The sequence below is a fragment of the Apteryx rowi genome, unplaced genomic scaffold (genome assembly GCF_003343035.1).
Source record: "Apteryx rowi isolate R43461 unplaced genomic scaffold, aptRow1 scaffold_287, whole genome shotgun sequence".
Lineage (NCBI taxonomy): Eukaryota > Metazoa > Chordata > Aves > Apterygiformes > Apterygidae > Apteryx > Apteryx rowi.
The window spans coordinates 803748-831091 of record NW_020449274.1 but is presented as its reverse complement, the minus strand read 5'-3'; the positions used below and the strand labels follow the sequence as shown (position 1 = coordinate 831091).

Sequence of the window (27344 nt, the reverse complement as noted above, 5' to 3'; positions counted from 1 at the left end):
GGGCCGGGTCGGGCCGGGGAACGGAGCCTGCGGGCCCCGCCGCCGGGAGCCGCGCGGGACCGGGGCCGGGGGGCCGCGGCGGGACGCTGGATGCCCGCGGACATGGTGTGGATGGGACACGGCCACACACACACACACACAACCAGTCCAGCGTTACTCACGCACGCACACGCGTGTGCATGCATGCTCGCTCTGCACACTGGGGCCACTGCAGCCGGAGGTGACCCCAGAGCTCCCTGCTCCAGCCCTGCACTCCAGAGCCAGCACAGGCTGCCTCGGGCCTGTCCGGGCCAGCGCTGGGTATCTCCAAGGACGGAGGTTCCTGGGGGAGCCTGGGCCACGGGCAGAGCACCCCCGGAAAGAGGAGTATTTTCCTTATGTCCAACTGGATCGCTTCCTTTTTGCAACTTGTGTCTGTGTCCCCTTGTCCTTGGGGCCTGCCTTGCAAGCCCTGATAGAGGAGAAGGGCTCTGGGAGGGAAGTTAGAGGTTGCCTTCCCTTGAGAAGGGGACCCCTGCCCCCACCAAGACCTGGCTGGAGATGGTGATTGTGGTTTATTTTCTGCATGTTTCTTTATGCAGTGTTTTAGCGGTTGAGCCCTCATTTGCAGTTGTAAAAGTGCAAAGGCTGCTCTCAGCACGTCATTCCATGGGATCTGCTGTATACGGTTGACTGAATTGCCTGCACAGGGCCTGTGCAGATGATGCAGTGATGTGCTTCTACAAAAGCTCTCTTTATTTTTAAATAAAACCAAAACAAATCCACAGGAGACAAAAAAACACTTGTAGAATCACCTTGGGAGGTTGAACTGTATTTGTGTCTCAGGAGAAAACACTTTCTCAGCAGTGTTTCCAGGAAGTACCTGCAGGTGTGAGTATTAGCCTGAGCTAGAATGGGGCTGAGATTTTGAAGCCAAATGCAAATGTCCCAGATTTTGCTACACCTGCTTTTCAGAGCCACCCACCTGTGGCACCCAGCCCTGGCCGCTCCTGTGCGCTGAACACTCTATGTTGCCTTGACTTTTTGCACTGGGAAGGTCTGTTTGAGTGATGCAGCTTTCTGTTCTTTCAGCTCCAAGCTGTTCTGGTCTTGTCAACTCCATCTCTGCCAGTTTAGCTCCGACCGGACATGGGGATGAGCACAATGAAGCTTCGGAGGCTCTCATCAAGAAAGCAGCCAGCACAAGGAAGATGGCAAGGGATTGCAGTCTGACCAGCACAGCTGGTAAGGCACTTCTCAGCCCCACTGCCCAGCCTGCTGGTGCCGGGGGCAAGCTGGGCAAAGGCAGGCTGGGCAAAGGCACTTGCTGCCAGGAAGGCTGATGGGGCCAGGTGGTCCTCAGTGTAGACAGGAAGCAGGGAGAGGGTGCTTAAATGGAGCTCCCCGAGCTCTCGGGTCTGAAAATGTTCTCTTTATCCTGTCCCATAATAGAGGAGAGGGCAAAATGAATGCCTTATAGGCATAGAGGCAAATTTCTTTGATGTGCCCCATAAGAACCTGCAACATTCATGTCTGTAGGACATTAACGGAGTAAAAAAATGAAACAGCCATATTGTTTTCCCCCTGGAGAATGTAGGCATCTTGGTGGTGGAGCTCTGGTGACTTTCCCTCTATACCCGTGAGGAATCTGGCCTGCCATTTGCAGTGAGTGATACATGCTGGGCTAAACGTTGTTGTACAGCTGGGACTGCTGGAGTCAGGGATGCTTCTCCCCACAGCCTGGCTCCGCAGGATCGGGCCTTTCCTGGAGGGATGAATCGTTCCTTGCCCCAAGGCGCTTCTTCCCTGTCTCTTCTTCTACTCCTAGGTGGGCTGCCAGCAGAGGGGCAATGAAACTGAATGAGCGAAGCGTGGCGCACTATGCCACCTGTGACTCGCCTGCTGACCACGCTGGTTTCCTCCGCAAGCGCGTGGAGCGGCACCACCACCATGCCCACCACACCACCTCTTACCAGCGCCGCTGGTTCGTCCTCAAAGGAAACCTCCTCTTCTATTTTGAGGAACGGGAAAGCCGGGAGCCCATGGGCCTGGTGGTGCTGGAGGGCTGTACCGTGGAGCTGTGTGAGGCTGCTGAGGAGTTTGCCTTTGCCATCCGCTTTGATGACGCGGGTGCCAAGGCCTACGTGCTGGTGGCCGACGGGCAGGCTGCCATGGAGGCCTGGGTGAAGGCACTTTCACGGGCCAGCTTTGATTACATGCGGCTGGTGGTGAGGGAGCTAGAGAAGCAGCTGGAGGAGGCCTGCAAGAGCTTGGCTGCTTGCCGCAAGTCACCCAGGAGGTCATCCTCAGGCAGGAAGAGGCACCTCTCCAATCCCGCCTTGCTGCCTGTCCAGGAGAAGCCCGCCGTTTTGGAGAATGGTTACTGCACGTGGGGTAGCAGCGGTGTCCCTGGGGGGACCTCCTGCCCTGACCGTGATGGGGGCTATTCAAAGCCCCCGCCTCTGCCTCCGCGCCGGCGCTCGGCTGCCGGCAGTGCAGCGGGGTCCCCCGTGCCCAGCCTCTCGCTGGCTTTGCAGGAGAGCCCAGTGTCTCCGGAGACAGCCTGCTTTTCAAAGCTACACAACTGGTACGGGCAGGAGATTGCGGTGCTGAGACGGGAATGGCTGGAGAGGCAGCAGAGGGGAAACCTGTGACGTGGGGCACGGAAACAGAGGGCACAAGACCCCGTCAAGCTGACTTCTAGCAGAGCTGTTGCTGCGTCTGGCTGCTGTCCCGTGCAGGAAAAGAGAAGTGAGGGACGGTGTTTGCCCTCTTCCCTTTTTGGTGTCTGAGTGTGTGTGTGTGTGTGGCTGTGTGTATGCTTTACAGGGCATGCAGGAGGGACCTGTGTCTCCACTGGACTTTGTTTTTCACTTTCTCTGTGTTTCCATGAGGCTTTATACAGCTGGAGAGTGTGTAATCCAGGAGAGCTGCCTTTCAACTCTCCACTGGTGATAGGAGGTGTGAAAGGGACCCAAAGTGGCACATACAGAACAGGCTTCATCCTGTTTCCGCTCAAATGGCTTGTCTTGATCCTTGCCATCCTGGGATGGTGGATGCTTTGGGTGTTTCATCATCAGCTTCTCCTTCACCAGTTTCTTTGGTTTTGTTTTTCAGTGTGAAAGTTTGCGCCAGTCAGCATTTATTAGTGTCTGTGGTATTGTGCTGAAGTTCTGTGAGTTTTTTTTCATTGTAGATAAGACTGGGTTCTTACAAAATGCCTCCAGTGGGCTGTTGGCCCTAAATGGTACCTACAGCTTTGTGCCTCTTCTGCCACACGCAGCCCTTACAAGGACATATTTGAGATACCATGGTTTTGGCTGGTCCAGAAGCCGTGGTTCACCTTGATAGGTCGCTGCTTGGATTTGACCTAGTGGCTGGCACATACTCTGTTTCTTGGGTCTGCCTGTGATAATGGGCTCAAGTTTAAGACTGTAGCCTTTCAGCTTTCAAAATTTGTGTCAGTAATGCATTGCAGCACGAACTGGCTGGCCCTGGACTTGTGACTGTGCAACAGTGTCAAGCCCAGATGGGTGGGACTCAGTAACAGGATACTTGGATGCAGGAACCTCTTCTTACATCATATTAATAACTTCCTTAGCAGGGTGGGGAGCAGGGCTGTGTACCAAACTAGAGCACTGCCATATCCACAAACCTCATTTATATTTACTTTATTCTGCACTAATCCTCCTCCCTGCTAAATCCCTCAGGGTGTCTTGGGTGGATTCCACAAGCTTGCGTAGGCTCCTTTGGGCACACAAGCTCAGTAGCAAGGCTCATGGGGAGAAGAAAGGGAAACACTGGGCTTGGTCTGAACCAAAAGCTGGCATCAGGAGCTCCCCAAGTCTGATTTGGGCTCTGACTATTTAGCAATATCCAGGCCTGTTAATTTCTCTGGCTCGTCTTCACTGTTATAAACCAGGAATGATAAAGCGTGTCTGCCTTCCCAGGGATGAATTTATTAGCCTCTGTACAGACAACAGCTCCTGGAAAGTGCCATATATAGTACAGCCTGCTTGTTGGAGTCTATTATCTCCAGGATCGCTGAAGACAGTGTCCAGAGCTCTTGCAGAGTTTCTTTTGCCAAGCTCTCCAGAGTGCCTGGCAGAGCCAAGCAGTTGGAGGAAAGAAAAGATATGACCAGGCTCCAGAGAAGCAGGGAGGAGAAGAAGGGTTGGCCCCAAAGAGAACTGGAGGTGTGAGCTGTAAATTATTCCCTGGTCCCTGAGCGTCAACCATGTTTGAACTTGCCTTGAACATAAAAGCCATAATGTTTCCTTCTACCAAAGCCAGAACCTGACCCGCTGGGGCTTCCCTCCAATTTTGTATCAGCATCACTCAGCTAATCTGAGTAGCTTTTCCCATCTTAGCAGATGAGAAGCACTATGGTGAGCCAAGCCTGTTGCCTTTGTACAGAAATGGACTTGTGATTAACTAGTAGGTCAGAAACTGGCTAAAAGACAGTCAGGTTTGGGGGCTAAAAGGGTAAGGGCTGCTTTTCAGAGCAGAATACATGAAACAGTTTTGTGTCTCTCATCTTCCCTAACAGTGTTAAACTTGTTTTTATTGCCCTGTTCTATTAAGGAATCTTGCTAGAAAAGCAACAGGCCATTCCAAGTCATGCCTGGTGGGTATCTATTCACTTTTCTGGAGTTAAATGCATTCATCTTAATACTTTGCAATAGCCAATAGACATTGTCAAAGGCAGAAATCAAATGACTGCCATTAACACTTAGTGCCTTTGAAAGTATCTCTCTGGTAGCTTTGGATAAAAAGTTTCCTGCCTGATTATGACTTGATGGTATATTAGAGGAAATCAGATCTTAAAAAAATAACTTCAGGCAGTGGGAGTGTAACCTTCACGTATGAATAATGCAATCCAGTCATCTGTAGTTCATGTCTGTATTTCTTCATAGTAGCAATCTTCAGGTTTTTGTTTGTTTCTTAAGTGAAAACAGTAAGGAAGAAATAGGAGCAGGTGGGCCAGGAAGAGGCCTGTGTCCATCAGGGATGTTTGTGACTCCAGATTCCCATGTGCATGTTAGCACGGAGAGAACAGGTGTTTGCACTGCCTGTTTCCAGCTGTTTCAGGCTCCTATGCTCAGTGGCAGCAGCTGCACTGGGTCTGACTCAACCCTGGGCCTGTGCCCAGGCTCCTTCAGCAGTCCACTTGGCTGAACTTATGGGCCACCTCCACCTCATTAGCTGCCGCTTGAACAGTTCAACCCTGGTGGGAATCTGCCCCCTTTGCCATGCCAGCTCAGCAGCACCAGGGGATGGCAGACATCATTACCTGATGCCTTGTCATTCTGATTGAGGGTATGTTGGGACCATGGTCAGATTTGGTGAGCATTTTTTTGGCTTTTTTATGTAATAGGAAGAGAAGAATATTCCTGACATCTCAAACATATAGAAGGCAGTGTGACAGTGAAGATTTAACTTCCAAAATAAATCAAAATATAATGGCAGTTACTACATGAGAACCAGGAATCGGGAGTGACTTAAGAGAGAGAATAAATTAGCAAAGCCAGTTCTGTCAGAACTGGAATTGAAACAGTATGATTCATTTAAGGGCAGTTTCATTTTTAAGAGGCTTCGTTTGTTTCAATAAGCCAGGATAGCGCTAGTAACACTACTAAAGAGCTTATATTTAATGCTTTAATCTGTCCCATTTAAATCACACAATTTCCACGCTACCTGGCTCTGCATTAGTACACGCTCCAACTAAATCCTAAATCCTGCAAATGAGGAGCTGCGCTCTGCTTTCTGTCTGATTGCATTTTAAGTAATTTTGCATTTTGTTCCGCAGTGCTGAGAAGAAAATGGCCGAATTTTGAACAATATTCCTGCCTCGTGTAACAGTCCATGCCTGGGCGTTTGCTAGATCTTGAAAGTGCTCTATGACTTCTGATGCACTTGTTCAGGGCTTCCTCACCATCCCTGTCTAACCCATTCCATAGCAGGGACTGCCCTTTTTTGAGCAAAAAGAATTGTTATTGGAGCCGTGCCAAAATTTGTGTGTGCTTGCACGTGCATGTGCATGCGTAGCAGTTCCCTTGTTGGCTGAACACCACCACTTGCTTCATTAGGCAGGAATCAACTAGCTGGTGGTGCTCCACCACCTTCTTTAAGACAGAATATATCAAATCAGCTCATCTGTGATCAGTTATGCTGTGAGAAACCCTTTGAAGCAGCCCCCAGGCAAAAGGCCAGGATTTCTGTTTCCTGAGATTGTACATTCATCTTGCTAATGGACTGTGCTCTCTCTGTACGCGCAGGCCCAGATCATTACAGGAAAAGGAGAGAATTTTCCCTGCCTGCTAGCACATTATCCCCCATAGCAAAACGAGACTGATTGATTGATTGGTTGCCACTGTATGTTTTTCTCCAATCATTCAGGATTGGACTGCTCCACCTCCCACCTTCTCTTTATTATTTTTTAAAATGGAAAATCTCTGGCCAGCACAAAACAGGAACCCTAGCAAAAGGGGAACTGAATACTTTGAAGCTGAGAGGCTATTTTTCTCAAAGTACTTAAGTCATTTTCTTTTCTAGCAATTTTCTTTAGAACAATATGCAAAAGCGATGAGAGAGAAATGCTTGAACCAGAATGCTTGAATTTAAAATAAATGGAAGACCGGAAGAGGGAGGGAGATGCCGACATGTTTTTTTGTAAGCTTTGCCAATAGGGCTCCCAATCCTGCTAAAAAAATGATGAAATACTTGTATTGTTCTGAGGAAGGGATTTCAAATTCAGGCTCATAATGTATTGATTTATGCACATTTATCTTTTCATAAAACAACCACTGTGATGTTTTCCACTTGATCTGAATCAGGTCCTAGTGGTAAGAGTAACCTAAAAATGTTACCAATGGCTATTTGCTAGCCACTTGTTGGACATTCATGATTAAGATTGGAGAAACACTTCCTATCGCAATAGTTACTGCATGAACAGGTAGGGGGAACCCAAGCCCCCAAACTCATCCCTCTCAACTACCTTTGAGGAGAAGCTTAAAAGAAACAAAAACCACTGAAACGCACTGGGATCTTTGTGGAGTTCAAGTTTCAGTGGCATCTTTCACCAGCATCAAATGTACTTTAAAATCTGCACAATTAACAGGTGACACTACATGCAACTTGCAGAAACACTCCCTTGTTTGAAGTGCTTATATTAAGTAGATAATGTGTTATCTTTTTTTAAAGGGCAACTTTGCATGTGCCTGTCTTTTACATGTGGAAAAAGTGTGTATTATGCATTTCAATACATTGTTAACATTTGTATTTTATGCTAGTAAGCTGAATAAACCATTTTTATTTGTAACCCATCTGTTCCTAATAGAATTGTAAACAGATAACACCCAAGAAAAGGTTTTCCACAGCCTAGTGGCTCTCGCCATTCACGTTTTTAGAATTACTCAACCTCCATTTTCTCTGGTTGCATATCCACGGCGAGCATCTTGCGTGGAAAGAAGATACCTCTTTTCCTTTCTCTTTCTATGGTAACCTGACTGCGAAGAGAGATACGATTACTCAGGGGGTCGTTTGGGCTGTATTTGTTCCCTTCTCAGTATTTTCAAGCCCGTTTTGTGGAAAACGCAGCCATGATACCCAGTGCAGCGTTTCTTCCTCTGATTTCAAGCCAAAAGCATTTACAGGGGGGAACCACCAGTGCAGGAAGCACCACGACCCCCCATCGCCCCCAACTCCCACATGGCGGCCGGGTGCCAGACAACACGCCCCCACCGCGCATACGCCCTGGAGACCGCCCCCTCCCAAGCATCGCGAGAACTGGAGGCGTCGCCGCGGCCGCTGCTGCCTCGGCTCGGCCGCTCTAGCACCCGACGAGGGGTAGGAAGGACGATGGCAACGGCAGCTGGGCGCTTCCTGGCGGCGGCCACGGCTTCCTCGGCGCGGGCGGGCGCGGGTGGGCTGCTCCGCGCCCCGGCTGTGCCCGTTGTGCCCTCCCGCGGTGCCACCGTCACTCGCAGCGGCGCCATTTTGCCCCAGCCGGTTAAGGTGAGCGAGTCGCGAGGAGGGCTGAGGAAGACAGCCAATGGGCGGCAGGGAGCGGCATATTGATGGCAGCATTGGCCAATCGCTGCCGCCATGTCGTTTGTGGGCGGGCGGCAGCGGTGTTGAGTGACGCGGGCTAGGCTAATGAGCGGGGAGGCTGTGGGCGGGGCGGAGGGACGCGGAATTGCTGGCGAGAGCAGCGGGGCCGGCGGGGACGCCCTGGCGACGCCGAGTTGCGCAATGTAGTGCCGGTTATGGCCTATTTTAACCATGTTTTCAAGGTGTATCCGGCGTTAGGTAGTTGCTCGCTTCAGGGCTGTGTTTAAAGCACCGCCGTGGCAGGGGCAGGCTTGCAGATAAGCAGGCGGTACCGCGGCTTTTGCACTGCCGAGGGCCCTGGGCTGGCTGTCGGGAATTGCCTCTGCTCTTCTTGTCATTCCCCTGCTCCTTGGCATAGCGGTTCTGGTGCCATTTCTCACTGGCAACAATTTTTGCCTTAGCTGCTACTGTTTGTCCTGAATTCCCTGCAGGTTTCTCACTTTCTGGTACCAAAGTGCTTTTAACAGTGCAATGCTCTCATGGTGGGTTTGGTATAGGGGTGACAAACACTTCTGGCTTTGCAGCCCCTCTGCCTGTCTGTAGAGCCAGAGGTACGTAAATTGTTGCAGAGTGAAACTTGCTGGTAAAGATTTATCCTTTCCAATTGGATCCTTGTAGATGCCCTTTGGCCTCCTCAGAGTATTTAGCGTTGTGATTCCTTTCCTGTACGTTGGAACTCAGATCAGTAAGAACTTTGCAGCCCTACTTGAAGAACATGATATCTTTGTCCCAGAGGATGATGACGACGATGATTAAAGGGTATGTCGTTAACATCACCAGCAGTCTAATTATTTGTGCTTCCTGCTGGCTGGTGGCAGGGAGAAGAATGACAGACTAGGAAATACAGGGTCCAACAGCTCTGAAAGATGCACTTGTGGTTAAACCCATAGATGCGTGCAGCCGTATTACCCCTGGCTACAAACTTCTTTATTCTCTTACACTGGAGTAGGCCAGACTGATGTCTTGTCATTTGGATCAGAAATAAACTGTCTGTAGCCAGTGAAGGATTATAGGTCTATACTGCAAAAATAAAAGAGGGGCTTCAGTATCAAAATGTTATTACATGTTACCTGTTTAAAAGTCTTCTGCTAACTAGTAGAATGTCTGTTTTAAGTAATAATCACTCATTGTATGAAATTCTGATGTAGAAGTCAACAATCTGAGAGAATTCCAGAACCCATCAGATCAAAGTGTTAGGTAGGTGTTGTTACAGCACTGATCTCTCAAATAGTTGGAACTTTTGAAGTCATCAGATAAAGGAAAAGCAGAAATGTATCTACACTACACCACACTTACCTCCATTTTATGTTGTTTCGTTTGGCTTGCCCTTCTTGTGTAAAAATTTTAGGTTGAGTGCATCTGATTCTTTTTCAGCTCTAGGAATCAGTCTGGTGGATGTGTTCCATTTGATAAAGGAATTTTCCATAACATACTGGGTAGTAGCTAAAGACAAGGAATTAAAAAGTTGGAAAGATTGCAATGACCTGTTAGAAGTTTGTTTTATGTAAACCTCCACCTTGTGTGGTTTGCGGGGAGGGATATGGTCTGGAGCTTGGTACAGTATATCTGAAGAATAATACAGTGCTGATTCTTTGGCAGGTAATGTTTTTTTTTAATCTCTTTGCAGAATTGTAATGGAAGAACTGAAATGAGGAAGGCATTGGCAAAGAAATGGTTCTGACATCTGTCACCTGTGTTTTGCCCTTCCTAAAGAGGAAGGGCAGGGAGCCCTGTATCCCCTTTGCCAGTAATTGTCCTTTGCATGTCTGTATGAGGGAAAATTGTAGATCAGGGTGGAAGGGAGTAATTGATAGGACTACATCCTTGCATACACTATCTTTGCCTCACAAAAGACTGCGTGGGATTCTCTTTATTAACTAAATGGAGAACATAATTAAAGAACAGACTGAGAAGTATGGCTTTGTTTTCTTGTTTTTATAGATTATGTGCCTATGATGTAGCATTTCTGTCTTAACCTTTCTACCTCCATATGTCTGTTCGAGTGAGGAGGCTCTGTTCATATGCATGTGCGGTTATGTGTCCTTTCCATGAGACTCAGTACTGTGCCATCTGATGTACACAGTAGGAATCCTAGAGGAACAAGCAGTCCCACAGCAGATGTCCATTAAAAGTGGGGGGTGCATGTTGATGCTGGCACTACAGTTTAGATAATGTTGCTCCATAATCTATGCAGTTATGTATGACAGAGACCACATCATTAATTTCATCTCACTGAGGATAAAACGGAGTATTACCTTGTGGAGTCAAAGTTTTGAGCAGATTTGCTAATGGAAAGGTTAAGATCATGAGTGGCAAACTAAGCTAATGTGTTTTACAGCATGTTATCTAAGAATAAGGAGATTCTCTCTGAATGCTCTGGCCACAGATATCTTGTAATTGCTGTTCTGTACTTCTGTATGAGCCCTAATATATTTATTTTCTTACCTGTGTGTAAATTTCAACCTTTTTTTCCTCAAAATTGTTCGTTAGGGCAGTTAAATCATCAATAATAAACTCTAAAATCTTTTCTTTACTGCTAGTGTGTGCCTAGGATATCTTCTGTTACTTCAGACCAGTGGAATGCCAGTTGTTTTCTCAAATAACTGGAAATATTAAGGTCAAATGTGTGTACTTTTTTAAGCTAGTATTGCCACAAGGAGAAGCATTTGTCTTCCTCTGTTTCTGGACACTAGGTCTGGCCTCTTGCCTGCCACCTTTCCCTTCAGGATTCAAGTAACTGTTGAAAAGCAAAGTTTCTTTTAATGTCAGCTCACTTAGTCTGGCTGGTTGTGCAGTGGTACAGATGTTTGCACAAGGGAGAGGGCAGTGGCAGAGCAGGGAGGCTGACCCCGGCTCTTTCAAAGAGCAAACACTAGCATACACTGCTTCACAATCACACCCTGAGTTTACATAATGGTATACCTATTTTTTTGTAATGGGGAATCTTTTGTTTTAAATAAAATCCTCAGATTTATACATTGCAGCAGATTATCCTGTAAAATCCATGATCTTTGCCTTTTTATGGCTGTGATTACCTCCTGTTTATGAACAGGTATGAAACATGAGATGCGTTCCACCAGAATATACATCGTCCCTTTATATCTGAAAATGCAAGTAAGAAGTTCTTGGCTTACTGGTACCCAAGACTAATGCTTCCTTATGAAAATCTGTCAGCATCTCTCAAATTGAGCGATCCTATTACTTTTCCTCAAGAAAGATCTCTCAACAGAAATCTCATCTTTTATCACAATTAGTTTACTTCTGAGTTTAAGGAGGTTAGGGTGAAAATTTTCTCACCTATTTTTTTTTTTTTAATCTTTTAAATTAAATGTAAAATTTAAGTTAGTCTCCCTTACCTCCTAACAGTGAACAGTTACTTCTTAGCTTTGCCAGCATTCTCATAGTAGATTCCATGCTGTGGCATATCTAACATTTATGGCACTGCCCTCCTTAGCTTCATTTTGTAAACATACAGAATTGCTTTGCATCTTTAAATTACATATAACTTGCTCTGATTTCAGGTGACAAACAAATTTTGAGACAGTACACATACACATTAGCACAACATATAGTTCAAACAGCCATATTCACCCGCTGTTTGACAATGATTTTTTATATTTGCTCTGTATCTCTCTCTAGCTTAGGTAGGACAGATCCATGTACAACTGACAGAAAAGGGAACCTGCAAACTGAGTAACTCTAACATTGGTAGTTGAAGGCAGCTGACAAGTTCTCAAGTTACTCAGTATCTGAGTTGCTCCCTGCTTCCCCAAGGCCTTCTGAGAAATGGTTGCTCAGTTCATCTGCTCTTGGGAACCAGCATATCTCTACTCCTTATTGCTGCTTGATCCTGTAGTCTGTCCTTCAGCCTCGTCCTAAAAACATCCCATCCCTAAAGCTTCTAGGTACACATACACACATAGAGCCCTGAGGAGTGCTGCCTAACAGTTCTCATATGGGGAAGAAGACCCAAAATGGTACTTAGGCAAGGATAAGAAGTTTGAGAGCGCTACAAGGATTCAATGCTGATTGCACACAGGAGTGCTCCAGCATTTAGTTACCTGCTGAAAACATTTTCACTGGTGAAGGAGCAAATTCTGCTTACTTTTCTCAACAATTTATCTAGTAATTCCTGATTTAATTACGGAGGTGATGGTAGGATACTACCTTCTACTATGCATTCAGATGCTCTTATGGAGTCTCCCTATTCTAGATAATGATATAAAAATCCATTTTCCCAGATAATTTCATTTTGCAACAGGGAAACAGAGACTCTACTGATCTTTTATTGTACAAAAGGCTTTATTGGCCTATTAGATTTTACACCATTCTCTGGTAGGAGGTAAACAGAGAATAGTGTCAAAGTAAAAACATGGTCAACAATGTCATAGCATGAAATTGCAAAACACTGCATGAAAACAGTTGGGCCTCAAACGCAAAAATACTTCTGTGACTACAGTGGCTTTTCTGAAGGTCTGCTCTTTCTTCCTGGGAGCTAACACCTACACACACAGGCCTGCAGGCTAAGCAGAAAACTCCACAACCAGGTTATATTCTGGTTATTCATTGGTACTCCAGGGCAAGTGATGGGACAAACTCCACCCATCAAAAATAAACACTGTCAAAAAACAGGAAATCACAGCTGTTCATGCAGTTCATAATGATTTGCACACACATACTGGATTCAGATTTAGTCATTAGACTCTTTATATAAACAGTGGTATACACTCTTTCTGAGCAGATTTTCTTTCTACTATATAGATCTTTATTTGTAATACAAGGCAGCAAGACACACTCAGTCTGTCTCAAGGATCGTGGCCTGCATAGAATTTGGACAGAAAGTCTTTAGGTCGTGGAGTTTCCGTCTCATGGAAATACCTCATGACGTGAGTCCTCTGCTTCCATACATTAATAGTTTCTTGAAGTTCCATTTTTCCCTGTGCACAAACAAAAGAATGTCTTAGACTAATTCTTAATTAGAACTCAGTTCTAACTATACAGCATTGTAAAAGTCATTTGAATGCTCTTTGGCTTATTTCTTCCACGTTTAGTCTTAAGAAAAGCTTTAAAAACTTAAATAGCTGCATCAACTAATCCGTACTCCGAAAGATTCCTTGCATCACTTATACACTGTTCTTGCCTTAGGATTTCAATGCTTTGTGTCCTACATTAGCAGATTAGTTGTCTTTACAGTACAGCTTCCCAGCCCTGTGGAAGGAGCAAGGGGCCCTGCCCTCTTTCTAGAACCTGGCTTACTTCTCTTGTCACTGGCACGCCATAAGCATGTCTATATAACATTCCTAACTTTCCCACATCTCCATTTAAAAGCACTTTTGAAATACCAGTGAGTTAGCTGTAAAGCAAAGTAAAATTGCTGGTAAGTGCTCTGCACTGACATCACTAGCACAGAGATATTAAACATACCAGATTCTTCATAACTCTAGTATAATAGTTACTGTATTGATTTCAGGGGATGGCAGCACAGTGCAGAATGAAAGTGTCTGGAGGTACCACCTAATGTAATACCTAAAACTCTGTTTCCAGACTTCCTTTCAATCATTTAAAGACAGATTAGCAGTCTTCAATGTATGAAGCACTACAGATGAGCATGGTAGTGCTTGGTTGGAAGCTTTCTAATCCATTAGAACTGCAGAGCCCAGTTATTGCTGCTCAGACAGGTTTTTTAGTGTTACCCTGCTCTTGGTATTTACATTATTCCTTTGACCCAGACAAGTTTCAGTCTTAAGACATACCCAGAAATCTTACTGGGTCAGGGTGTCTTGTCACCTATGCAAACCCAAAACCAGTCTCCCATCAAGCATTGCCTTTCTAATGCATGTTTCAGAAATGGTGAGGAGAAACACACCACAATCTAAGGAAGTGCAATAGGGAGTAGAAAGGTCATTTCTGATGGCGAACTAGTTGGCAGCATCCTTTTCCCCTCTCCTTCAATTGTCACTGCTTTCTAAAAGAAAGTACAGTAGTGTTTAGATTGCTGTTTTGCCTGTCGTACACTTCTTTTAAGCATCTGCAAACTGGAAGAGCCACTATGCTGAATGACAGAAATCCATATTCTAGCCGCTCTGACACACGACAGTGGAGCAAAGACCCTATTCCTCTCCATGCTAAAGCAGCTTGTTTCCTTATCAACAAGCTTGTGTCACTAGAGATATGTCTTTTGCAGTCCAGATTGGCTTAGCTCCTCCATAAAGCCAACTGAGATGCTGAGATAAAACTGATCAGTAAAACAGCCCCTATTCTCCATCACACTCAACACCAGTTACCCACTTTCACATATTGCAGCTTCAACAAGAAAGGAATAATTTGTTTGTACCTTAATAACCAGCAAATCAATCACCCGAGGGTCTGTAACATGGGCATTCTTCATGAACATTTCCCGCACCTTATTACGCCCCCATTTCACTGTGATGTCCAGCTGGTATACATGTACTAGGAAAAGCAGAGAACACCAACAGAGGTCATCTACATTGCTCTTAAGTTTTTCTGCTGAAAGCGTTCAGTTCCAACCCTACAAAATCCTACAGTCATTTGTTCTGGCAGCGTCTGCCAGCTTAGTTAACATTACTAATGTAAAACAAATATACAACACAGTCAGGATACGAAACCAGTGCAGCTTAAGAAAGCAGACAGTGATGCCACACACCCCTATTAGGGAGAATAAAATGTGGACTTATCCTCTACTCAGCTAGAAAAATAAAACCAATTTCACCCAGTAAACAAGTGTGTGGAGGCCAGACCTCCCTCAGCCTCCAGGCGCGGAGAAAGTCAGGCTGCCTGGGCAAGGCAAACCCGGCAGCGTGAAGCCGGGGGCTGCGATGGGAACCTCCACACGCCAGGGGATAGGGGTAACCGTCACCATGGACTGGCCCTTTAAGAACCCAGCAGCGGCAGCGGGGCGGCCGTTACGACCTTGAGCTCGCGCTCCCGCCCGCTCATGCGCAGTCGGCCCTACGCCCCCTCCCTCCCCTCACCGGTGTTGGGCACCTCGCGGTACCAGGCTCGGTACAGCTCCCTCACGCGTCGCTTCGCCTCGCCCAAGTCCCGGCTGAAGATCGGCTTCACCGCCGTGGCCACGGCTCCTTTGCCGGCCACCGCCATCTTCCCCCGGCCACCCCCTCCACCGCTTCGCGCGGCGCCGCCCGCCCCTTCCCTGCCGCCGGCGGGCAGGGCGCTCCAGAACGCCGGCGTCTCACTGGGCCGCCGCGCTGCCACTCCGCACCTTTTGGGCGGGGCGCGCCGCCTCCCTGGCAAATAGCGGTGGCCCGAGGCCCTCCCGTGTGGTCAATCGCCGTGGGCGGTGGGAGGAGGAGCAGACTCCTTGCGGCTCCCCCGCCCCCTTTCCGCCGCGGTGGCGGCCGGGACGTTTCTCAACGGCTGCGGGCGCTACAGCCGCCATAGATGTAGCGCCCCTCTCCCCGTGACTGCTGGGCAGCGCTTGCTCCCGGCATCCCCTGGCGCATGACGCGTTCATTTTTGGCTCTAAGAACTTCTCTCCATTCCTGTTCATCAGCGCTAGACCTGTGTTCTGCAATGATCTTTTTGTTTGTTCCCTTTTATTTTAGATGTGCTTGTCTTAAGCCATTCTCTTAGGGTCACATAGGTAGCCTTTGAGTTGGGTCTAGTGAGTTTGATTTCCTTAGATCAGCATGGATTTTTCTGATTAACTAACATTTCCTTTGAAACTTTTTTTTTTTGTCTGAAGCAGCAGGGATTTAGATGTTCGAGGCCATTGACCAGGGAACTGTACTTGTAGTGACCAGATTCTGCTCTTTAGCCAGAGGCGAAACCCTGCCTCCAAAATACCACCAGCTGATGTTCACATATGCAGACTGACTTTCACTCTTTGAGTGTGTTCATGCATGTTAAAAAGGCATTCCCTGCTCTAGATATCTCCATGCTTTTTATCCAATGACATGATTGCTGGGATCTTTTCTTTCTGACTACTTTTAGGTTTACTTCACCAAAACCTCTTAAAAAAAACATGACATCATGCTGGTAACTTCATAAACATTCAGTTCAGAGTCACTGAACCAACCAAACAAGTAACACTAAAAGGATCGTAAAAGAAACTGCATTCTGGCTGTAAGCAGAGAATTGTCAAGTAAATATTTGAGGCAGATGTACAGCAGAACTGTGAGACAACCACAAGGTTGAGAGGAGGAAAAAAAAGCAGACTTTTCAGATCACTTTTATTCTTTTGGATTATTTTGTGGATGAAAAGCATAAATGTGCAATTCCTGCTGAAGTTAAAATCATACCAAAAGTTACTAACAAGTATTTGCATAATTCAGTAGCCTTCATAGCTTATTATATTTACTATTAGAAAGATATATGTGAATGTGTGCACATATATGCACTCAGTATTTGAGGTTTTAAGTCGTTACGGTGCCTATGAGCTCCTTTGTGCTGCAGTCTTTTCAGTCACATGGTTAAAATTTAGTTCCTACTAATCTAAACATCAACATGCCTGATCTCCTTAACACCTTGCAGTACATTTTGTCAGAAATATTGCAGGAAGAATGAGAAAGCTACCTCTGAAATCTACAGCTGCACTATTTCAAACAGCAGCATATCCCCATCCCTTTGTGAGTACCAGAGGTGCTGCCCAAGAGTTCATTTTATGTAACACTGAAAAAAAGCAGTTTTCAGGAACTAATTAGATAGGAGATAGTAAATCTAAACAGCAGGATTCCTCTTTAAAAATATTTGTAGAAAATCCAATATTATTTCACAAATTACCTGCTTCTGTGGCTGAAACATAATACCGATTATTTATGGACACTTTCTTTGTATTTACTCCTGTCAGAGACTTAGTATAATATAGTGGTTGTCAGGCATTTCTCTGGAATAAAATTTTCATTCTTTGGGGCTGTAAACAAAGGCAGAGTATGCAATAGCAGGAAGTAATGAAGGGGTTATATATTTATCAAATGGTAAGCTTTTTCAGGAGCACCATCCTGAAAACACACATTGCCTTGTATTTAAATGTCACCTTGTGAGAAGAGCTGAAGCTTTTGCCCTGCCCACAGACAACACATGCCAAATCAAATGACTGGCAGTGAGTGAACTGTTTCTGCAGGAACTAAGCCAGAGCTGGACTCCCCTGGGCACCAGGAGGAAGGACATGCAGAGACACACACTGCCCTGGCCTGCACGGCATGGGAGGCCAAGAGTGGCTGTGTGTGCAGTGGGGTGGACAAAGAAGGGAATGGGACCAGAGTATCTCAGAGTTTTTTTCAACTTTTTTTCTCCTACAGTGAGCAAGGTCCAGGGGTTGTCTTTTACCTGGGATATCCTTGTAGTTCAGTAGAGAGTAATTCAGGAGTAATATTCTTTCATTAGCTATGTGCTTGGTGAGCTCTGTTTCTGCAGCCAATAACAAAGCCCAGCCAAACTACAGCACTCTCTTTGGGTGTAAGGAGAGCAATGTGCATTTATCTTGGGACAGCTCGAACTTGGTAGGGGTATGGGGAGCACGTGAGGGCAAAGCAGCCATCCTCCCGTGGCCTGGGCTGATCCTCTGGGAGTACAAAGGTGAATTTCTGCAGGAGAGTGGTAAAGAAAATAAAGAGCTCCATCCTTGCCAACTGTTCCCCCAGGCAAATGCGGCGACCTGCAAGAAAGGGAGTAGAAATTGTCTGTGAAAGAGGACATTAAACCACTCTGAAATCTTTGTGGGAGAAGCACCCCCTGTGTGCAGCCACAGGATGCAGTAACCAGAGGATCAGTAGATTGTTTTGTTCAGGGTGGAGGGAAGGAAGAAGGTAAGTGCCATGTTAACCAAGTCCAAAGGGTACAGACGCTCACAGCTAGTTAGATGGGGACAGACCCTCTCTATGTGCATTGGATCATAGAATAATTTAGGTTGGAAGAGCCCCCTGCAGGTCATGTAGTCTTATCTCTGCTCAAGGTAGGGCCAAACTCAAAGTTAGATCTAGCTTCAAAACCAGTTCAGGTTGCTCAGGGCCTTGGCCAGACAGTTTTGAAGGGTGGAGCCACAGCCTCTCCGGCAGCCTGTTCCAGGGTTTTCCTGAGATGGTTTCTGGAAGAAGCTTCCCACTTTTCAGCAGCCAGATCACCCCTCCTATTCTGTACCTGGCTTCCACATGGGCAGCTAGATCCTTCCCTTAGATTTACCTGCTGAGAAAGGCATGAAGGCCTCTCGTTTCACAAACTGCCCGTTCACATCCAGGAAGTGTTCTGGGTAAAACTGGTTTGGCTTCTCCCAGACTGCCTCATCCTTTAGCATGGAAGACAAGTTGGTGATGACTGTTGTCCCCTGTGCTCCTCCACAAAAAGAAACAACTTGTATGAGAACAGCAGGATTATCATGGCACAACAGATCAGTGCTGGTCTCCCCTTAGTCAGTCTCTCTCCTCTAACAGCAGCCATCATTAGGTACTTCAGAATAAGGCACAGAACTCCTCTCCCACATCTAATTTAAAATAGAAATACAGCAGGGCACTTTTCCAACTCTGTCTGGTGCCTGCCCTATGCTCTGAAGCATTTGAACTCTTGTAATTTGTATCCTTACAAAGGCCATTGCATGCAAAGGCCAATTTCATGGTCACATTGTGGAAACAGCCTCCACTCCCCAGATCTTCTTGGATTTGTTTTATAGCTGGAGAGAAACAGCTAACTGACAGATTTCAAAGCCCAAACTTCATATGGGCTGTGGAAAATTGCAAAGCTTTCCTGTTTCGCATGTCAATGTTTTAAGTTACACGAGATAATGCAAGGCTGAAAAAATATATCATGTTTTCATTGCTGCCAACGCTGCCAGGACAGAAGTGTACTTACTGCCTGTCACAGTGGCAGTGGACTGAATGCCAGTGGTATCTGAATAGCTTCAGAGGTTAGAGCGTTTTAACTACTACCATCCTGGGAAAGTCACCATATGCCTCCAAAGAGCCCTTTACATTCCTTTACCTTCCCCTTACAACAGAAGCAGTGAAAGTCACAGCTCATCTAAAGAAAAGCAAACCTTTGTGCTGAGCTGCCACTACACTTGTTGGACTCCCACATAACCAGCATAAACTTAGAGCACAAATGTGGCCATCTCTCTGGTCTTAGCATTTCAAAATTCCCCACTTCAGCACTTGCCAGTGACTGATTCAGGACTGGAAGTGGAACAGGGCAGAGTTGTGTGGGGCCCCCCACACCTGAGCCTGGCATCTGCACAGGGAAAGGATGCCGCATTGCCCATCTGGCCGCAGTCACCTTGGGAATGAAGAAACCTTGAAACTCGATGTCCCGGTATGTCATATGAGGTAGTCCAATAGGAATGACATCCCCATAACGTTGTACTTCATGGATCACAGCATTGGTGTAGGGCATGTTCACTTGGTCCTCCATTGTGGGTGATCTCTCTCTGCCAATCACTTTATCAATCTCTGCTTGGACTTTATCTGAGAAGACATTTTACACTGAAGATGATGCAGCATATTTCAAGATATTCAGCTTTTACTTTTGTCTAAACTTTCTGGAGCAGAGATTCTCCCTTTTTATTTAAGCAATTCCTGCCACAGTGAGGAGCTAAACTTGACTGCAGCCTTTAGGAGATATTTTCTGTTTGAATATGCTATAGTAACATTTGGCTGCATATTTTCTTAGAACATTTCAGCTGTACCCGTATCAACTACAGGACAGTTCCCCAGTGGAAGTGTCAGTGCTGCTGACAGATACTGGCATCACTTAGACATCAGAAAGGGGATCCAGCAGACACAGACAAATGCTTGGTTCCTGTCCGGACAAAGTGTTGGTTCATCTAACTTCTGGGATATTTCCCTGAAGCCCCAGATCTGTTCCTCAGTTGCTAACTCCTGATCTCATAGACAGACTTGTATGCATTTTTTTGGTTTGGTTCTGTTTTTCTTGTTTGTTTGTTTGTTTTTTCTCTGCAGAAAGCAGGGCAACTAAGGAACCAAAACTCCCTTAGATAAACAGAAAGGGCTGGTTCAAGTTGTAGGAAAGCTGGTAGCATGCGCTCAGTAGACAGTGGGTGAAAGCAGGATGAGCAGTTATAAAGAGGAGCAGAAACTAAAGGGAAATGCATTGATTTTCAGTTGCTCAGAGCAATCTATAAAACTATTCTTTGTGCTCAATGTCTTTAATAAAGGTGTTGTCACTGGACACCCTACCTTACCCCTCCTCTCTGTGGTTCCAAGTGCATTTGGGCATGCAGCATTAGAGAATTAAAACAGATTAGCATCTCTTCCACACATAGGAAGGAGGCTACTCTGGCCATGGGAAGTCCCTAAGTAGCCTTGGGGCCTACTAAGGAGAGAGAAGGAGCATGAACTTTCTTTTCCAACTCCACAGTCTTTTTATCAGGGGCTCCCTTCTTTCCCCCTGCCACTGGGCCCTGCCAGAACAGCTATATTTGGGGAACTTTCTCTCCTGGTTTCTTCTAGACCAACAAACACCAAAGTTATTTCTTATTGCAAAAATCCCAAACCATGGATAGAAGATGTTCAGTCTCCTTAGAGAAAAATGAGGGTTGACAGGAACAATCCACACCTCTAACTGTCCTCTCACTTACTCTGTATTTCTGGGTGGAGAAGCATGTACAGAAACGCCCACCGGAGGGTGGTGGAGGTGGTCTCAGAACCAGCTGCAAACAAGTCTGCTGTCACCAGACGAAGGTTGTTATAATTGAAACCATTCTCTTCAGCCACCTTACCCTGAGTAAAGCAAAAAATTGTGTGATTGGACCAAAGATATTTGCTGGGAGAGAAGAGCATTGTTCTAGAGAAGTACTGATACATTTTTGCTCACCAAAAAATTTATTCATTGGCAAAGTAGAGTATAACACAGGCAACTGTCTGTATATGACCAATGTACTTCAGTGACCCTGTCACCTCATGCATTTGAAGGTCATCAGTTATCTCCCATACCCTGAGAGATGAACATTATGCCTGTCTTCAGATCAGAAGTGAACATCTTGTGCTCTCAATTCAGACAGCAGGCCGCTGCCACTTACCAGAACAACCTCCCCCAGAGGAGGGGGAACAGAATTATTCAGGTCTGATCAGATCAGAAAACCCATGCAGTGGAGAGCAGGCTGCATTCATGTGGCAAATGCAAAATTAACCATATTTTGAGGGGGTTACCTATAGCTATAAATTACAGCTTGTCTCTACTCCTGCCCTGGTATTTTCTTACAACTGGGGAAAAAAAAGAAGGTCAGGGTACCATTGCTGCCTATTAAGTCTGCAACACCAATTTCAGTAAAACTGGTATCTCATCCAAATGCTAATTGATTTCAAATTTGTTAGCATATGAGACATGACAAGCTCCCTGCGTGAGTTCATCTGCTTGTCTTTTCTAATCTTTTTTATGCTTTTCTTTCCTAGGGACTAGCTTCTGTTAAGTTATTCTGCATATTTTGATGCTGTCTTAATATGGATAGCAGTTAAAAAGGTGTTTTAAGACTCAACAGTTATTCAAATAAAACATCTCCAGGAAGGGAGCTATGGGACTCATCTGACCAAAGTTAACCCAGTGGTGGGATTTTCCAGGCTGGATTATCAGGGGATCTCAGTGAACAGAAGAGATATGTGACAAGAGGGAACGTGGTCAGGCTCAAATCTCATAAGTAAAGACATTTCTGCCACCCTGGAATAGTATAGCTCAGCGCAGAGTAACGTAGGTCACGTTGCTCTGCCTGTGTGAGCTAGGTGATTAACTCACAGATGGGACGTGCCTGACACCCCACAGTATGGCAGGATTCATTATGCAGAGAAGCAGTCTATCCTGAGGACTCAGATGGTGAAAGCAATTCTCAGACAGAATTTACTACTATTGCTCATCTGGCACTTGAAATTCAGTGAATCCATGCACAGAAACATTTGGTGGCTGGATGGGCTGACACTCATGCCTTTGATTTTATACTGACCTAGCTAAATCAAAAGAGAGACTCCTTTTAATTTCAGTAGAATTCAGATTTAGGCCTTCATCTTTTCCGTAGAAGGGCAATGAAACAAACTAATTATTTATCAAGTAATTCAAAGACAAACATCCCATAAGTGATGCCATCTTTCCAAGTCATAGCTTGATTTAAAGGCAGGGTGCTGGCCAGGCAGTGGTACCAAAAATCTAGTCTGTTGTTGCTGTTTTCTAAATGATTTTGAGTTGTCAGGTCATTAAGGCTCTGATGAACACAAAATTTTGCATGTTGACTTGTCGTTCAGAGCAGACTTAGAAATATTAGTGAAATCTCATTCATTGCCTTTTAAATGCCTTATAAATGGTGTTTGACTCTTCTGTATACCAACATGAGATCAATTAAAAGTTTAAAAACTTGTTGCAGACAGACTTTAAGGGAGGAGGAGGCTGCTGGACAATCAAGGGAAACTGAAGGTAGAAAATGGGGACAAGAACATCATATGATCTCTTAAGACAATAAAGGAGGGCACAGCATGAAAAAGTCAACACTTTTCTTCTTGACATACAAAGTGAAATGAAATAAATAGGAGATTAGTTGTCAAGAGGTATTTTTAGAGTTTCATGAGGAAAGTCAGCTTCCATCAAGAAGCTTAAATAAGAAGAGGAATTAACTTTGGACCCTGAGGTTTTGCTGGTCTCTCCCTACCTTCTCCATTTCCTTTAGAAATGCATCAGTGAAATCTCGGATATAATCAGGGTTCCAGTTCTCCATGTGCTTATGTACAAGAACGTCTATGAAGTCCATGAACTCCTTCTGCCTTCGAAAGACTTTTTGTGGCACTCCAGGGATGCGCAACAAAATAGGCACCGTGTTTAGAAGCTGGGATGCCAGAACCAGAAAGAGAAACAAGACATTATGTGACATTGTGCAAAAGAAAAAATAATGAAAACACAATACTCTAAAGCAACAAAGGGCGGCTTTTTAGGGATCAAATTACATTATTGGGTTACCTGAGGCAGGAATCCAGCTTCTTCTTTCAGGGAGTTTTCAAACAAACATAGCAGCTCCTTGAACGTCTTGTCACCATAGTCAAAACGCTCTCCATAGATGGTGGTGCAGATCACATTGCAGACTGCATTATTTACAAGAAAACGCAGATCAAAAGGACGACCTAAAAATGAAAATGGAGACCAAGCAAAGAGGCTAAGCAACATTAAGCTATTGTAGCTCATCTGTCAGCCTGAGAGAATGCACAAATAGCTTCTTGATGCCTGCATGAGGAAAAGCCCCCAAACTGCTCAAAGTGAAAATGCATCACACTGGGATGCATCTTCTCATCTCCTACTAGTATTTGGTTGATCATCGTTTAAATGAGAAACTCCCAAAGAAAAGCTAAGAGTTGCAGCATTGTGCTGTCACACACCAGATAACACATCTCTTTGTGTCTAAATGGCAGGTGCTGTGCTGCGAGAACTGTCCACTTCACTTTTATCAAGTGTGATAATACCGATATGTTGGCCGAAACTTCATAAAGGTAATAGTTACTCAATTCTAGAAATAACGATATTTTACCTCTACTGGGACTTGTATTACTTATTATGACTGTTTATTTCCTGTCTCAAACTGATTGGTGTTACAGTAGTCTCACTATGCAACATAGGCTTCAAGGCAGAGCAGGGTCAGTAATTATTATGTACACAGACTTGAAACTGCATTCATTTAGAAAGAGAACACTGCACGTGAATGAGAGTGGCTGTATTGTTACTTTTCTCTCTGCATCACTATATTGCCTTTTTCTATGGTTATTTAGATCAATTCCCCCATCCTTCTGGATGTGACAAACCTTCTTCAGAACTGACTGCAGAGCACAGAAATCCCGCTTCCTCAGTCACTTGCTCCTCCAAGGATTTCTTTCCCATCCCAAAGTTCCTCAAGGTAGAGAGTGTGAATTTCCTTAGCTCCTTCCAGACGTGCCCATATCTTGCAATAACAATCCCTGGAATTATGAGCAGGAAATGTCAAAAGCACTGATGTGTACACCATGCAAAGTCCACTAGAGAATAGCCAATGTGAGTTTGTGTGGATAGATGAAAGGGTCTGATCTTGTACAGCTCATTTGTACAGAAATTCAAAAGACTTGTTACTGCACCTTCTAATACATGTACATGGTTAGCGAAGGTGGAGAGGGAACTCTCTGAGAGCAACAAGTGTTGCGAAGAAGAAAGGAATGCAGAATAATTCCCCCAAACTATTCAGAGTTGTGCCCTCAGCTTGTGTGAACTGGGGTAGCAGTTTGTGCCAGTGCACAGAAGCCAGGGATGAGAGATCTGGGCAGGTTGATGGATAATACTCTCTTTATCTTGGAGGAAGATAATTTTCGTGCTGATGATGAAATGTACCTAGTGCGGTAGCATAAGGACTAGCCACTGGGCAGTGGGATCTACCAGCTCCAATGTTGGCAGGCAAGTGGCACAGCTGATTGTGTCCTCACACCACAGAAGAGGTGTATGCTAGTACATGAAGCCATCCTACAGCCACTAACTAGAACTGGGAGAGGAGGGGGAGAGATTTTTCATCTAATCTAATTTTGTCACCACAGAAGAGTTGCAGAGTGTACAAGGAGAATGACCAGAGGGACATGAGCAGGAGGCACTGTACTAGGAAAATCTTCCAACTACCCAACCCTCCCTGTGCTAGCACTAGCAGGGAATGTCCATTTCCAAAGGACTTGCCTTCAGATTTACTTCCATAGCCCACATGCTCATACATTGGAAGGTATGGCCTGTCAGCAAAATCCTCTGATCTGTGGACCAGGGCTTCCTTCACTGTTTTATACCCGTTCAGCACTACCAGATTGGTCCAGCAGTTCTGGAGATGAAAGACGTTTCCAAACTTCTTATGAAGCTGCCAAGACAAACAAGTACATCACTGAAAATAAGCTCGCACGCAATTTTGCTGGATGGTAACACCAAAAAAAAATCATCATATCCTTTCTTAAGACCTTTAATATTTAGTAATTTTGAGGTGCTTTTATTAGGAAACTTTCAGCTGACCATTGATGGGAAACTCTCTGAGGGCAACAGCTCAGAGCAGTGCCAAACACCAGCTGAAGCAGGGATCAGAGCAGTGTCAGCTGAAAAAGTTTAGAATACAGCAATCTTGGTGAAACTGTTGCCAAGTACAAATACTTTGGATTTTGTCTGAAAACATGAGATTTTTAAAGACTTCACATTCAAGAGCATGTTATTCCCTAATACTTTTATTTATTTTGGTCTGAAAGTCTAGGCAAGTTTTGAGTCATTCAGTCTGTTCTGTTAGAAGGAAATACTGATGATAAAGTAATATGTGATTTCTTTTATATACGTTTGTTCCCAAAGATCTGCCCAGAGGTCAGTTCCCAGAAAGACAGTAGGAAAAGGCAGTTCCATGCTGGAGTTTTAGGGCAAGGAACGTATATAACTAATAAAACTGGTAACTGGCATGCACCCTACATCTGTCGTGGTCTGTAACAGATATAATGATGACAGCAGCTGCAGGTAGGCCAGTCAGCCGTATACTCACCCTGTGGCTTGCCAGGAGCTAAGTTTTCTCCAGGTAGACAAGCCCTTTGGACATTTGGCCCTAGGAAGATGGGTCAAAGCTTCACTGCTAGTCACTAACATATCAAGGGCTCAGGAGCCTGTTGTTGGAAGCCTGCAGTAATAGGAATGCCCCACAAACTGTGCTATCATGTGAGAAATGCAAGGAAGTGAAATACAGTGAGTGTATCTGAAATTGAGTTGGAAAGGAAATTAGTACTTTCCTGGCACTAAAAATATGTCATTAAAAGCAATTACTGGTCAAGAATGCAGCTAGCATGACCCTGATTTGATGTGATTTGAAATGGTAATACTTTTGGACTGCATGCAAGCAAACAATACAAATGCTGTATTTAGTTTCTCCATTTGGCAGATTTTGGACAGAGAGCTGAACAGCTCTGACCTAAAAAGAGGCCTCTGGAGTTTGCAAACTGAAGCACCAAAAAAACCATGGTTTAGCTGCTGCAAGCTGTGCTGATTTTTTTTCTTTGAGAAAAGATAAATCCTGACTTTGAATAAGAATGCTACAGAGATTTGGTGCATTGCTGCCGGGGCAAATGCCACAAGCAGATCCCTTTATTGGAACTGTCGCAAGCCTGTGGGCATGCTTAGGCAACCCACAGGGAACTGCCATTCCTGCAGCCACATCCCAAACACGCACCTATTTACTCTCCCACCCTTGTTTGTCCATCTCTGCATTCCCTTGCCCCTACGCCTGCCCACTTGTTAATTTGGGGCCCCGCTGATGAGCCAACATCACCCGTCACAGGGGTAAAACAGTATCTCTCACTGAGCTCCCACAGACATTTGAAGACAGAAGCTGGCAAGTGTTGGTGTGTGGTTATCTGTTTATCTGTACAGGGCCATGACTTGCTCTGTCCTGGACTTTGAAAAGGGCATTGCCCTTTGATTTTGTACAAGATTGAGAGCTCCTGCCTCTGATCAAATCACGCCAGGGCATCCCCTCCCCTCCTGGGCCCACGGTCATGTGAGGGGCTCTTTGTCACAGATTCACTCCCCAGGAGCCCCAGCTGCGCCCAGCCCCTTGCGGGGTCCCGGGACTGTTCCTGGCGGGGACTGGGGCTCACCTGGTTGAAGGAGAGGTGCGGGTTGCGGAAATCGATGTGCAGCATGGTCCCAATGAAGGGCAGGGAGGTTGGGCCCGGGGGGTAGTGGCTCCACTTCTTCCTGCGCTTCATGAAATCAAAAAGCAAAGTGAAGACTGTGAGAAAAATTCCCAGGATGGAGATGTTGTTCCAGCAGGTCGACAGCTGGGACCCCAGCCACAGAAGCAATGCCATTTTCTAGCCCGTCTACTCCTTGGTCTTCCTTTTTTGACCCAGGACTGTTTCTGCCTCTCACTCTCCTCTTCCTCCTTCTCCTTTCTTTCACTCCTTTCCCGAGGTAGCTGTCCTCTTTTCCTTGCTTTCTCTTTCCTGCCCCGTTTTTCCTGTTTTTCTGCTCCCTTCTCCCCGCAGTTGCTGTGAATGTGGGAGTTGGCCCAAACCCCAAGCTCCTCCTCTTGCTCAGATCAGCCCTGGGGGAGTGGTGCTGAGGATGCCTACTCCCCCTCCAAAGTGAGAGCTTACAAATTGTTTTGCCCCTGCTGCGGTAGCAGTTCCTGCAGTGGTGCCCTCCGTGGGGCAGAGCTGAGTGAGATCCAGGTGTTTGGGTGCCCTGTCCCACGGCCAGGTTGAGACCGCAGTTCAAAACAAGCAATTCAGTTTTGTTACATTCTCGAGTGGTGATTTTGAAAGAGTTTAAAC

The 27344-nt window shown here is 45.6% G+C and overlaps 4 protein-coding genes across 7 annotated transcripts in view; 2 read left to right on the top strand and 2 right to left on the bottom strand.

Annotated features, from left to right (window-relative positions):
- PHETA2 (PH domain containing endocytic trafficking adaptor 2) overlaps positions 1-7300 on the top strand; it is an 8203-nt gene extending 903 nt beyond the window's left edge. Inside the window, exons 2-3 of the mRNA XM_026069130.1 lie at positions 1072-1224; positions 1808-7300. Of these exons, the coding sequence (XP_025924915.1) occupies positions 1830-2633 (804 nt within the window). The 5' untranslated portion in view covers positions 1072-1224; positions 1808-1829 and the 3' untranslated portion in view covers positions 2634-7300. The remainder of the gene's footprint in view (positions 1-1071; positions 1225-1807) is intronic.
- An 80-nt stretch (positions 7301-7380) lies between these two features.
- Positions 7381-10624, top strand: SMDT1 (single-pass membrane protein with aspartate rich tail 1). 2 transcript variants are annotated; one of them, XM_026069131.1, is made up of 3 exons: positions 7381-7995; positions 8710-8850; positions 9719-10624. In XM_026069131.1, exons 1-2 carry the CDS (start codon positions 7690-7692, stop codon positions 8845-8847), a joined length of 444 nt encoding a protein of 147 aa, XP_025924916.1. In that variant the 5' UTR covers positions 7381-7689; the 3' UTR covers positions 8848-8850; positions 9719-10624. The 2 variants fall into 2 exon arrangements, 1 of the variants encoding a protein (XP_025924916.1); XR_003254085.1 differs by lacking the exons at positions 7381-7995; positions 9719-10624 and adding an exon at positions 8017-8289 and having other exon boundaries at positions 8710-8796.
- Positions 10625-12774: 2150 nt separating this feature from the next.
- Positions 12775-15257, bottom strand: NDUFA6 (NADH:ubiquinone oxidoreductase subunit A6). Its single transcript, XM_026069161.1, has 3 exons — positions 15084-15257; positions 14426-14541; positions 12775-13028 (listed from the first exon to the last, which is right to left on the bottom strand). The coding sequence occupies exons 1-3, from the start codon at positions 15208-15210 to the stop codon at positions 12897-12899; spliced, it is 375 nt and encodes a 124-aa protein (XP_025924946.1). The 5' UTR covers positions 15211-15257; the 3' UTR covers positions 12775-12896.
- A 1045-nt stretch (positions 15258-16302) lies between these two features.
- LOC112967724 (cytochrome P450 2D14) lies at positions 16303-27037 on the bottom strand. 3 transcript variants are annotated; one of them, XM_026069163.1, is made up of 9 exons: positions 26667-27037; positions 24733-24904; positions 23844-23996; positions 23011-23171; positions 22706-22879; positions 20654-20795; positions 19333-19520; positions 18250-18391; positions 16303-17725 (listed from the first exon to the last, which is right to left on the bottom strand). In XM_026069163.1, the coding sequence occupies exons 1-9, from the start codon at positions 26877-26879 to the stop codon at positions 17547-17549; spliced, it is 1524 nt and encodes a 507-aa protein (XP_025924948.1). In that variant the 5' UTR covers positions 26880-27037; the 3' UTR covers positions 16303-17546. The 3 variants fall into 3 exon arrangements, with proteins under 3 accessions (XP_025924948.1, XP_025924949.1, XP_025924950.1); XM_026069164.1 differs by lacking the exon at positions 16303-17725 and having other exon boundaries at positions 18263-18399; XM_026069165.1 differs by lacking the exon at positions 16303-17725 and having other exon boundaries at positions 18263-18396.
- Between the last annotated feature and the right edge of the window lie 307 nt (positions 27038-27344).